Source organism: Chanodichthys erythropterus, chromosome 13 (assembly GCF_024489055.1).
Source record: "Chanodichthys erythropterus isolate Z2021 chromosome 13, ASM2448905v1, whole genome shotgun sequence".
Classification (NCBI taxonomy): domain Eukaryota; kingdom Metazoa; phylum Chordata; class Actinopteri; order Cypriniformes; family Xenocyprididae; genus Chanodichthys; species Chanodichthys erythropterus.
Window position 1 is genome coordinate 49841645 of NC_090233.1, and position 12780 is coordinate 49854424.

At 37.7% G+C, this 12780-nt stretch overlaps 2 protein-coding genes across 5 annotated transcripts in view; both read left to right on the forward strand.

Annotated features, from left to right (window-relative positions):
- Positions 1-12573, forward strand: part of pxna (paxillin a) — a 45061-nt gene extending 32488 nt beyond the window's left edge. For all 4 annotated transcript variants that reach the window (XM_067405801.1, XM_067405800.1, XM_067405804.1 and 1 more), the window contains 5 exons: positions 7773-7931; positions 8588-8761; positions 10557-10638; positions 10754-10902; positions 11155-12573. In XM_067405801.1, coding sequence (XP_067261902.1) covers positions 7773-7931; positions 8588-8761; positions 10557-10638; positions 10754-10902; positions 11155-11421 — 831 coding nt within the window. In that variant the 3' untranslated portion in view covers positions 11422-12573. The remainder of the gene's footprint in view (positions 1-7772; positions 7932-8587; positions 8762-10556; positions 10639-10753; positions 10903-11154) is intronic.
- Positions 3-7737, forward strand: LOC137033663 (uncharacterized). Its single transcript, XM_067405805.1, has 3 exons — positions 3-1864; positions 3547-3816; positions 4533-7737. The coding sequence occupies exons 1-3, from the start codon at positions 959-961 to the stop codon at positions 4860-4862; spliced, it is 1506 nt and encodes a 501-aa protein (XP_067261906.1). The 5' UTR covers positions 3-958; the 3' UTR covers positions 4863-7737.
- Positions 12574-12780: the final 207 nt, after the last annotated feature.

Here is a 12780-nt window from a genome sequence, read left to right on the forward strand (position 1 = left end):
GAGCAAGAGAGACGAATGACATTACCTGTTATTTTTTACATTTTCTATGAATGTTCCCTAAACTATGATCCATTGCTTTACCACACAGTAGAATATAAGTCTTATTCCAAAAAGTTTTTATTTTTGAAAGCCACTCTGATGGAATAGACTGTGTTTAGAAATAGACTCATTTTAATTATTAATAGAAATAGACACGGTTTTAATTTTTAATCTGGCCTATAGCATTACAAAGGCTTTTTGAATGAGTTGTCATTGGTTTTATGTTTTAATGTTGTGATTTATTATATGCATGTCTGTGAGTGCTGATAGTGATAATCAGATAGTAAACAGTAGTGTATTATCAGTCAAGGCCTTTGAAATGAATAAAGGGTTATATGCTTGTATGAGGACATGCCATTATGAAGGTCTTGTTAACATATCTGTCTTGGACGTGAGCCACACTGCGGTCAAAAAGAATTTGGAATGTTGTGGTTGTGGTGTCATGTTATATCTGGAAATTCTGGTGATCATATTTGCTTTCAGGTTGGTAAACCAAATATCCGACTTGTACTTTGTTGCATTCTTAGAATACATTTTTATTGACCAAATGAGCCAAACTTTTCGAGATATTACATAACTCGCTGCATTAAGCCACTGGCTTTCATGCATATTTTTTTATTTGAAAATAAGATAATGGATCATTCCCAGCATGCCTTCATGATTCTACTCAAATGATTTCCTCCCTTTCTTTTTGATTATTGTTGTCTTACTGTTGGTTGTCTAGTCTGGCTCTGTGTCGGTTCAGGAGGACTCATTATCCATTAAAGGGTCAGAACTTCCCAATCTTGTGGTGACTAAGAGCCTCACAGTCCATTCTGTCCCAGAAGCAGAGGTATCTGAATGCAGCTCTCCTTCCTCTAATTGTGCACCACTTCTGCTAGAACTCCACATTGTTGAGGAATCAACAACTGTAGCTCAAATGTCCAGCACCACGGTGATCTGCACTTCCTCCAAGACCAATTCGGATAAACCACTGGACGTTTCTAGTGCAAAAAGTCCAGCCCCTGAGTCTCGTTCATCACCAGAACCATCTGCAAAAACTTCAAGCCTTCTGGCATCAAATTTAAACAAACGTGAAATCGGTTCACCCAGGACCGTCAATCTTAAATCCTCAAGTCCAGTTTTGGTTTCTAAAAACAGTCCACCTGTGGTAGCAAAGGCCTCCTCACCAGTTACCATTCGAAGGATATCTAGCCCAGTGGCTAAAAGCCCCAGTCCACCAGAGGTTATGAAGAGCTCAAATCGAATTGTCGATGTGAAAAGTCCTAGTCCTGGAACAACTCCTAAAACCTCTAGTCCAGTTGTGGTAAGAAAGAGCCCAAGCCCCATTACAGCTGTTAAAGCAACCAAAAGTCCAGTCCCTGGAGTCCTTGCCAAGAGCCCAAGTCCCGAGCCAGGGATTACTAGCAAGAGTCCAGTGCCAACTCTCATTACACTACCCGCTCCTCCAGTTTCAACCCTAACATTAACTCCCAAGCCTTCCAAAGAGAAACCTGAGACCTCTGAACCTGGCATATTGGGAATAAGTCTACCTTGCCCCAAGCCTCTTCTGGAGGAAGCTCTGGACAAGCTGTTGACGTCCGGTCTTTCCCAACCAGAGCCAGTGAAACTGCTTGAAGGATATCCTGCCTCATCTGAAATGAACGATGACATTCTGGAGCTTCTTCATCAATCGACGCCAGAGGGTGGCTATAAAGACACACAAATCCCCTTAACTGAGATCAGTTGGACAGACGACCCCTTTAACCCTGGAGCATCAGATGTTTCTCTGGACCTTCCACTTCTTCAGCCATCTGCGGTTGAAAGGCTCTCCGCTTCTGGACAAGTATGAGGCGCACCAACTCTGTCAGACTGTCTCCAATTTGCACCCCTAAATTTAGCGAGCATGATCGAGAAGCATGCTGAACCACGTACGGCTGTTTATGCTTTCTCAAATACGTGAGCCTGATCCTTGGGTCAAGGGGCCTGTTGATATCCAATCTGAACCTTTCCATCCTGCTCATATAGAAGCACCAACCATTAGCAAGTTAAATATGCCTCTCAAAAACCTGATACACAAGCACAAATGTCACTTAGTGCTCCTAAAATTGGAGGGCTAGTCATTTCATTTGGTTTGTAACCGCTCTGTTCAGTTGCATTGCTTTGTATCATGTTGGAAAGGTGGAGGAATGAGGAATCCAAAGTATGTGTGGTGCATGAAATGGATAATATTAATAGTCTTTGGGATGTTCAAATGCATGCCCTGACGCGCTTCCTCAAAGAGGTGTATGCCGCTAAATGAACAACAAGGCTAGGCTTGCTTGTTTCTTTGTAGTTTTGCAGTGGAGTTTCATTGTGCAGTTGCATTCCATCTTCACTTCTTTCTTTCTTCAGTGCACATGATGCTTTTTTAGATTGCTGCAGGAGATGTTCTGCAAAGTGGTTATTTACTGTGGTCCCATATTCTTGCATGATGAAAATGATTTGCAATTGCTAAATTTGATGTGTGAAGTCAAAGGGTGTAACTGTTTAGTCATTCTCTCTATGCATTAAAATCAATCTTGAAATATAACTTTTAAATCATAAATTGTGTTCACCAGTAACTAATTTAAAATGCTAAATATAATATCGATTCAGCAGTCTGAGGCTTCTAAACACCTGATATCATTACGGCCCAAGTTTGCATTTTTAGTAGTGATTTCAATTCCTTTTTTAGTCCAATTGACCCTTCGCAAAGACCCGCCCCCCTTAGTTACTGTTGGTTTGTCCGACAAGCCGTGGTGCTGTCACGCCACATGCAGTGGAAAAATACATCGCGGAGCAAAGAGGACACTGACAACACGTCGACAGACAAGACAGAGCAGGTTACTTATGATATTAAACAAAGTCCCAGCTTTCAAACTGTGTAGTTTATTTTAAGAAATTCAAACAATAAAAAACGTTTTGTGACTCTTTAATGTGTCGTGACAGATCGCTGTAGCGCCTCACCTGAGGAGGCTTGTGAAATGATCATCTCTTCCTACTAGTTAATTTATAGCATCAAATAAACATGAGAAGGAAAGTTGTTTCAAACGCGGAAAGACGTCAATACACACCATTGTTCAAGTTTAAGTCCACCGAGGTTAATCTTCTAACTCCTGACTGCTTTGTCAGACAAAATGGCGGATTCGGCGTTCTGATTGGTTAGATTGCTTGTCAATCAAACTCCCGGCGAAGGGTCAATTGACAATTTTGCTTTGCATTGCTTTGGCATGATGTGTTGGCTTCATGGTCTGTATACCCACTCTTGCATCATTTCAGATTGTTTGTTAAAGGTTAGAGATGTTCCTTCAGTGAGTCACTATAAGGAAGCTTTAGGCTATGCATTACATTGGCCCAGCTTTGATAGGTGTGGGGTTACAGTACTGATTTTTATCATGCTGCCTGCTTTTTAGAGGCTTTTGGAGTTCTTGAATGGCATTTGCAAAGAAAGCATTGCATGATCTAAAAATTTAAAGTGGTGACTTCATTAATGCTGCTTCTCCGCAGCTTAAATCGGTCATCAGACGCACAAAGGAAACGTCCAACGTTCACCCAATGTTTCGTGATGGCCACATGCGCAGAAAAATGGGCCCACTCATTCTCAACAAGAGTAATTCACAAGATCTACTCATTGAAGAGCTGCAAGGGAAACTGGGAATTGGTCGCACTGAGCGGCCACGAAAACGGCCAGATGATTGGCTTACGGAAGGGGTCATTGTCTGTTCCAACCCACAGCGCTTAAGAGAGGAAGGTGGTGTATCACCAACGGTTGATAAGGTAGCGTAAGTCACAAGATTACTGGTGGAACTAACAAAAAGCTTGCACGACAACAGTTTTTGAATTGGTTTGTTATATAAAACTGGCTTTTTAACCTTTATAAAACGTTTTGAATTAGAGTGCAACAATGCGTGTCCACTTTTTCAGTGGCGTTAGTTCTGGAAGAATCTTTTCCATTCATTTGTCCCATAGGGCACTTTTTAAAAAAGTCTTCGTTAAAGTGTTATAAGCCATTAACCAATGTGAATCACAAACTTTTATTTGAAGCAAAAAAGTATTTTAAAATCAAACAAGAAGACAGACACAAGACAAAATGACAAAGGCTACAATCCCATGAACATAATGACAATCCAATGAAAAACTATGGAGAACTATTAAATTATTAATTTAAAGTTGCCTTTTTTTATATATATAGAAACAATATGTTTTAAGTTTATTGCAAAATATGCAAAAATATACAAATGTATAAGTATTTACAATATATTATATTATATAATATTGTAATTTGAAATAATGTAAGCTGATGACTTCAGCAAAAGTATATACTATTCTTTAACAACCTCAACCTCGGTTATCGTTAAAAAAAACCCAATCTTCCTATGGCGAAAATGAATGTGATATTTTTTTTACTTCTGGAACCTGACTGTTGCACAATATTATGCGTTTTGTGCCAATTTCACTTCGTATTATGTGTTTTACATTTCTTTGTCCATCAGATCATCATTCCTCCAGACTCACCCAGTCCTCCGAAAAAAGTCCTAACCAATCCTGCCCCAAAAAAGCCAGTGCCTATGGTACAGATGCCACCTCCTCTCCCCCCACCACCTCCACCTCCTAGGGAACCCTCTCCTCCTCCTCCTCTTCCTCCTCCTCCTCCTCCTCCGCCTCCCGCTCCTCCAGTTCCAGCCCCACCTCCACTTAAAGACCCCACCCCTCCTCCATCCCCTCAACCCAAACCTGTGACCCCACCCCCTCCACCAAAGGTTTTATCATCTGTGGGCTGCCAAACGGAATACGAACCTCTTTTTCCACCGGTACAGGCATGAACTTGCTCTCTATTTATCTGCATCTGATCTGAGCTTGCATCTTTGTCATAAGGGTTTGCATGGTCATGGAAAGCATGGAAATATCAGGGAATTTGATAGGCCTGGAAAAGTCTGGTTGTATATTGAGATAGTGTAGAGTAAAACTAGTTCACAAGTCATAGTGAGTCATTCAAGTCAAGTCACATTTATTTGTGTGCTGCTATCTTTAGAATTTTGTGTTTGAACTTGCTTTAGCTCTGTATTTCTATGGCATCACTGTCAAAGAGTAATTAGCTTGTGAAGTGGATTCACTTATTATAGAGTTAGTTTTTAAAAGTTATCATGAGCATTGTAATGTTTGAAGCGGATGTCATAACAAATGTCAGTAGACCAGGAAGATTTTGAGCAGTTCATTCATAAATCTGTAAGATCTTACCTGATCTCACATTGATAAACAGGAAAATGTAATTGATGCAGAAGTCATCAATTATGAAACCAATTCAATTTCAGGTGTAAAGGAGTTCTAAAAAGACAATAGTGTCATTATTTAGCTCAATTCAATTCAATAACAGTGTAGATGTTGCAAATGTAGTGCTTGTTTAGTTAAAGGAGACCTATTATGCCCCTTTTTACAAGATGTAAAATAAGTATCTGATGTCCCCAGAGTGTGTATGTGAATTTTTAGCTCAAAATACCCCACAGGTTATTTTAATAGCATGTTAAAATTGCCATTTTTGGGGGGGTGAGCAAAAATGCGCCAAATGCAATTGAGCTGGTGCTCCTGGCCCTTTTTTCAAGAAGAGGGCAGGGCTCCAAGAGCTCATTCTCCAGCATACCAGTGTAGGACAGATTGCCTGAACACTGGAAACAACAAAACAGGACAATCTCACGCACTGAAAATGTCAGAAACTGTCAGTAGCAGTGTTCAGCCTTATATGTTCAAACCGGAGTCATTGAAAAGACCCTCGTTTGTGAAGCAGTCTGGAGCAAAAGGATTTCCACAAGTGTTTAAGACTTTACCATCTTTATATTAATTGTCTTTTAAACCCAAACTGAGCAAGCAAACTCCACCAGGTGACTGTAGTGGAAAAATCCTTGGGAGAGACCTAAAGGAATGATTACTGAATGAGTGGATTGTTTTCAAGTGAATCTGTTGAATTGATCAGTCTGAATGAATCTATAGTGAATCATTCTGAATTTGAATGTGAATGTAAAAGTGAATGATTCCTATCTAGTAATCACAAAATATCATGAAAAATATTTTGAAAATGCATTGGTCGGATAGACCCTGTGCCTTTTCCATTCATTATTTCATGGTTTCTAGCATGTTGCTTATTGAGTACAAGCAGTTATGTGTTTGACCTCCAAACACTAGTAGTGTCTCAGCATTTATTAAATATTTTGCTGGTGCCAACATGTCCCATGAAGACAGTCTGTTTTCCCTTGTTTTTCCTCTAGATTCCTGGAACGTGAGCTAATTCTGTTGCCAACGAAATTGGTTATCAATTACTCGAGGTGAAATCTTTTGAGGCGAATACCGTGCATTCGTGGCAAATCGTGTTGCCCAATTCATGTCTTTTTGCGTCTTTGCATTGACTTTGTATGTAATCTACTCCATAAGAGTTTTATTACATTTGTTACCATCTATACTTGTGTTCTTCCTGTTTTTTGGTAGATTTTCGAAACAAGTCTGCAAAAATTGTGTAAAATGCTGCAGAATGAGCCAGGCTTAATGCTGCAAGTTAATAGTCAGGCTGCGCTGGAGTACTTCAGAAGTAGCTTGTTTAAGTGTGAGATCATAAGCAGAAATAACAGAGGATGTGTAGGTTGCTATTTTTGATTTGTGAATAATGCTTCTGTGTCACGGTTCTTTGAATTGTGAGAACAGAGATGGGGATACTGTTACACCAGCACTTTTTGACTCTTGGCCTTGCTTGGTCTGTCATCTGATTATGTATTTAGCACCTTCTTGGTCCTGTTGTATTTAGGGAAGGGTACGCAGAGAGCATGAGATTGGTTTCCTTAGATTAATAAAGCAGACATGATTCAAAAGCCTTTCCATTTATGTGAAATAAACTGAAATATAAAATTGCAAATGTTGCATAAAATCTAACCAGATTTGCTGTTTATGTATAGTAACTAGCCTATTTCTTGTTTGTGCAGGATCATGTATCTCTGCTGGCTGTTGATTGCTGTTTGCTTTCAAGGCTGTGAAATGAGACAAATGCAGTAAACATTTCCATTGCCATAGCAATGCATGATTGATTCCAAAAAAGTGGAGTATTTTTGCGAAGCTGAGAACGACTAGTGTAGTTTAAAACCACTAACATCCTGTAATGGATTGGCTAATAAATGATGAAATTAAATGTGTGCACTTCAACATCTCCAGTCCTGTTTGTTTGAAGGAAAAAGCTCTTGATGTACATGCTGATTGATTAGGTGTTTGAAAATACCCTTTTCACGTGATGATGGTTATATTGGGAAATTTTTGACTTAAAAAAATAAAGTTGATTGACCATAGTCATGGTACAAAGTGAAGCACACAAAAATATCTAAATAACTACACTCCATATTAAGGCTACATTTATATTGACTTCTCAGTGTTGAGTTCTCCAAAACAAGTCAAGTATCAGTGGATGGTGTGGCTTCAAATCCTGCATGTGTTTCGCCATGAATTATCAACATTGTGCTCAAGATATTAAACCCCATGTTGCTCCAGGAAGATTGACCTGGTAAAAAGTGTATTGAAAGTCACTTTCAATGACTAATTGGTAGTAATTAGTTATGTGTACCAAGTAGAAAGTGTTTATCATAAACAAAGCTGCTTGTTTTGTGTCTGCGTGTGCAGAGTGGGATTTGCATCCACATTTTCTTTGCTTTAAAACATGAAACAGACTTTAAAACATGAAAATTCGTTTCTTTTTTCTGTAGATTATGGCTCAGGGCAAGAGTTCCCCCACCAGCGTCCCGAAACAGGGGAATAAACTGGATAACATGTTGGGCAGCCTGCAGTCAGACCTCAACCGCCTGGGTGTCCAGACTGTAGCCAAAGGTGTTTGTGGAGCCTGCAAGAAACCAATCGCTGGCCAGGTAAGAGATGATCTCATTTAATGCCCAAATCATTATCCTGACCTACATTCCATTTGGATTTTTAGGATATTATGCCCTAGAGCAGAAGCTCTGTTCCAAAGCAAACCAAAAAGCCACCAAAGAATATTTTCACGTCTGTGTGTGTATATATAAATTTTGTGGATTTCAGATATATGTATTTTTTTTTTTTTATTGTTTTTGTCACTTATGCTCACTAAGCCTGCATTTATTATTAAAATGCATTTTATGTTATGAAATATTATTACAATTTAAAATAACTCTATTCTATTTGAATATATTGTAAAATGTAATTTATTCCTGTGGTCTTCAGTGTCACATGATGCTCCAGAAATCATTCTAATATGCTGATTTGTGGATTTCTTATCAATGTTGATAACTAATTTATTCATGAAAGAAAAAAATGTATTGGTTTCCACACACAAATCAGTTATTTTTAATTTCATAATATTACTGTTTTCACTGTATTTTTGATCAAATAAATGTAGACTTTTAAAAACATTAAAAAATTGTAATTATTCCAAACTTTCATAGCTTGTATAGCATCTCAAGTTATGTCTTTTCAGTTATGTCTTTTGTTGTTTACTACTTTAAGTATAGCTGTAAACTTCCATCATCGTTTTCTTTGATTCATTCAGGTGGTGACAGCAATGGGTCGGACGTGGCATCCGGAACATTTCGTGTGTACTCACTGTCAGGAGGAAATAGGTTCCAAAAACTTCTTTGAGCGAGACGGCCAGCCGTACTGTGAAAAGGACTACCACAGCCTCTTCTCTCCACGCTGTTACTACTGCAACGGACCCATTCTGGACGTAAGGATTATGCTTCCTATCACCACCTTAAGCGGTCACAGACAGGGCATTCACAGGCCTGTGTGTTTGTGTGTGTCTCACATGTCACCACCCAATAGTGATGGTGCTTACTATAGCTGCTCACACATTACCTCTGGCTTCATGTTTCCTGTAAACATAAACAGTCACTTAAATACAGTCTAAATGGGTCTTTGCCATCGAACTCAACACATGCATATAGATAGAGTCTGCTGAGAATGTAAATAAATCATTTTACCCAAAAATGAAAATTATCCCATGATTTACTCACCACCAAGCCATCCTGGGTGTATATGACTATCTTCTTTCAGATAAACACAATCAGACATATATTTAAAAATATACTGACTTCCAAATCACTGGTCACTAATTAGAAGCCTAAAACAAGAATTTTTAAAGAGAAATGTTGACTCACTTACGTTTACAGTATATGATAAATATAGATAAATATACACATTAACACAAGATTTTCCATAATGGAATTTTGTTTTCCATAGATGTATTTACTTAATTAAAAATACAGTAAAAACAGTAAAATTGTGAAATACTATTACAATTTAAAATAATTTTCTATTTGAAAATATTTGAAAATATAATTTATTCTTGTGTTGGCAAAGCTGAATTTTCTGCATCATTACTCCAGTCTTCAGTGTCACATGATCCTTCAGAAATCATTCTAATATTCCAATTTGCTGCAAATTGTACAAAATATTTGTGTACAATATTTTTTTCAGGATTATTTGATGAATAGAAAGTTCAAAAGAACAGTGTTTATCTGAAATCTAATCTTTTGTAACATTATAAATGTCTTTACTGCCACTTTTGATTGATTTAATGCATCCTTGCTGAATAAAAGTATCAATTTCTTTAATTTCTTTAAAAAAATAAAATAAAAAAAAAATTCTTACTGACCCAAACTTTTGAACGGTAGTGTATAATGCTACAGAAGCTTTGTATTTCAGATAAATGCTTTCATCAAGGAAAAAAAAGTACAACTGTTTTCAACATTGAAAATAATAACAAATATTTCTTGAGGAACTAATCATCATATTAGAATGATTTCTGAAGGATCATGTGACACTGAAGACTGGAGTAATGATGCTGAAAATTCAGCTTTGCCAACACGAGAATAAATTACTTTGTTAAATATATTCAAATAGAAAACAGTTATTTTAAATTGTAATAATTTTTCACAATATTACTGTTTTTACTGTATTTTTAATTAATTAAATTAAGCCTTGGTGAGCAGTCAAAACCTCTTTTAAAAACATTAAAAATCTTACCGAACTTTTGAGCGGTAGTGTATATTGCAAAAAAAAAAGCATATATTTTGTTGTTTTGTTTAGTATATAGTAAGGATTCGAGTAGTTTACATTGCTAAACCAGAATTATGTAAGGCAAGGCAAGTTTATTTATATAGCACATTTCACACACAATGGTAATTCAAAGTGCTTTACATAGAAAATGAACTGAAATAATCATAAAATAATCACATTCACAACATATGCATAAGAAAAAAAATAACAAGCATATTTAACTAAAGGCTAAAATAACATTCCTGACTACCTGAATCACTCAATTCTGTCTGAAGGTAGGAAGTATGTGATGGAAACATGACTTCTGGAATGGGAAATAATTGTTAGTAATTGTCTTATTCTTTGTTTTAGATATCTTAATTTTGAAAACATTCATTGACATTTAAATTGTGCTTTCTGTTCTAGTTTTGCCATCAGTTCATTGTCATGAATTGTACATTTGCCTTTATTTGATCCTGCAGAGGGTGGTGACCGCATTAGACAGGACCTGGCATCCAGAGCATTTCTTTTGTGCCCAGTGCGGGTCATTCTTTGGGCCTGAGGGTAAGCAGCTTCCTCTTCTCAGCCTCTTTTCTTCTCTTTAGCTGGCCTTTTTTTTTTACCAAGCTATTTTTTCTTTAAAAGGTTTTAAGCCTTTGTCAACCTCTATTTCCTGCAGGTTTCCATGAGAAGGAGGGAAAGGCATACTGTAGGAAGGACTACTTTGACATGTTTGCCCCTAAATGTGGCGGCTGTGCCCGTGCCATCCTGGAGAACTACATTTCAGCCCTCAACTCTCTCTGGCACCCAGAGTGTTTTGTCTGCAGGGTCAGTATGTGTGTGTTTGTTGGGTGTCTGTGTAAGAATGCATTGATGTAGTTGTGTGTCTACAGAATGTGATTGACTGATATATCAGCTATGCATATTAATATCCCAATATTTAAAAGTGCTCCAAAGAAGTGACAAGGTCATGGGCGGCCAAGACTCGTTGATGCATGTGGGGAGTGAAGGCTGGCCCGTGAAGCTCAAATGACTATTTGTATATAACTGACTGATTTCTGTTTTCTCTCTCCTCCACAGGAGTGTTTCACTCCATTTGTGAACGGCAGTTTCTTCGAGCATGAAGGGCAGCCCTACTGTGAGGCTCATTACCACGAGCGCCGCGGCTCCCTCTGCTCCGGCTGTCAGAAACCCATTACCGGCCGCTGCATCACTGCCATGGGCAAGAAGTTTCACCCCGAGCATTTCGTCTGCGCCTTCTGCCTTAAACAGCTGAACAAAGGCACATTCAAAGAGCAGAATGACAAACCCTACTGCCAAAGCTGCTTTGTCAAGCTCTTCAGCTAGAATCTGATAGCGTTAAAAGTGTGTGTTTGAGCACGTGCGCCAATATCAGTCCCGAGGGTCGAGTTTAAAAATTGTGTCATCTTGTGGTGATAGTGAGCATTACACCAGCTTGTTCCTGTGCCAAAGCACTGTCAGACAAGTGTAGATCTTCAGGGAGGCCATTATGATTTTTAACAGCCTTTTTAAAGATCCAGATGTTATCAGACTAGGTCTTTAAATTGCGTGGAGCTATTTTGGATATGATCGACTGCATTGGACAAATCAAGATCTATTTTTGTACTTGTTACACACACACATTGAGCTTAACTTGAACATACACATCTCTTTGCACATTTCAGACTAAAACCCTGTTCTTGCTGCTTTCTAGGGTAACGACACACTCTGCTATTTTATTTTGCTTCTTTCCTCCATTGGCCACATCAGGTTTTCTCAAAGGTGCAATAACTGCTTGGTATCATCAAAATCTCAATGCCATATTCTGTATATTTTTATAATTTTTGGTACTCAAGAGTTTTGTCATCCCTGATCTTATGGTGCATGCATTTCTGTGTCTGATCACTTTATAAAGTGTGCTTTTTTTTTTTTTTTTTTTGATGATGTTTCTATTTTTATATTCATGGGAGGTTTCTGTTTATCTGGATGGCAGGAGTGGTTTGAGCTTCCATCCTTATGCCTTTATGAGAGTTTGACTTCTGCTGTTATAATACTTATTTCATTCTTATGAAAAGCCTTCTTAAAGATACCAGTTTGGGCTCAGATGCCCATTTCGTTGAGTTTGTGGCGTTCCACATTGTGCCTATTGCCACCGGGCAAAATGTGCGATTTACTTACGTGATTGTTGTCTTAAGTTCTTGTATGTAATAAGTTTTAATAATTTTGTGATATGCATTTTTCCCCTTTTCCATTCATATGATTTCCTACTGTATGCAAGTAAATATACTAAAGTCTTATGAATTATAATTGATGACAAAAGCTTTACACAACTCTTTTTCCCCATTTTAGTAATTTAAAGATTTTCTTCTTCAGAGTGATGTCATATTTTATTCTAAATTGAATTATGACATGCACATTGTATTTAAAACATGGGGTCTAAATGGATTGTACAAGGCATTGAATAAATACCAGGATCTCATTTACTGATTTATGCTTCTTTATTTTATGTGATTGCATTGCATTGAGGTCCCATTAACAGCTGTTTTCTATCGGTATTAAAGTCATGTTGTATATAAATTCATAATTCATGAATTCCATTCCCAGGGAATGCATGAACTGATGTGTCAAAAGGCATCTGCCAAATGCATAAATTTCAATGTTTCCCACCACAGATACACTAAAATATCCAGAATCGCTTTTTATAGT

Excerpts from the sequence above, each read along its gene's own strand:
- LOC137033663 (XM_067405805.1), top strand. The coding sequence starts at position 959 with ATGTCCAGCACCACGGTGATCTGCACTTCCTCCAAGACCAATTCGGAT. Across the intron at positions 1,865-3,546 it reads GGCTCTCCGCTTCTGGACAA|CTTAAATCGGTCATCAGACG; the intron begins GTATGAGGCGCA and ends GCTTCTCCGCAG. Across the intron at positions 3,817-4,532 it reads TATCACCAACGGTTGATAAG|ATCATCATTCCTCCAGACTC; the intron begins GTAGCGTAAGTC and ends TTTGTCCATCAG.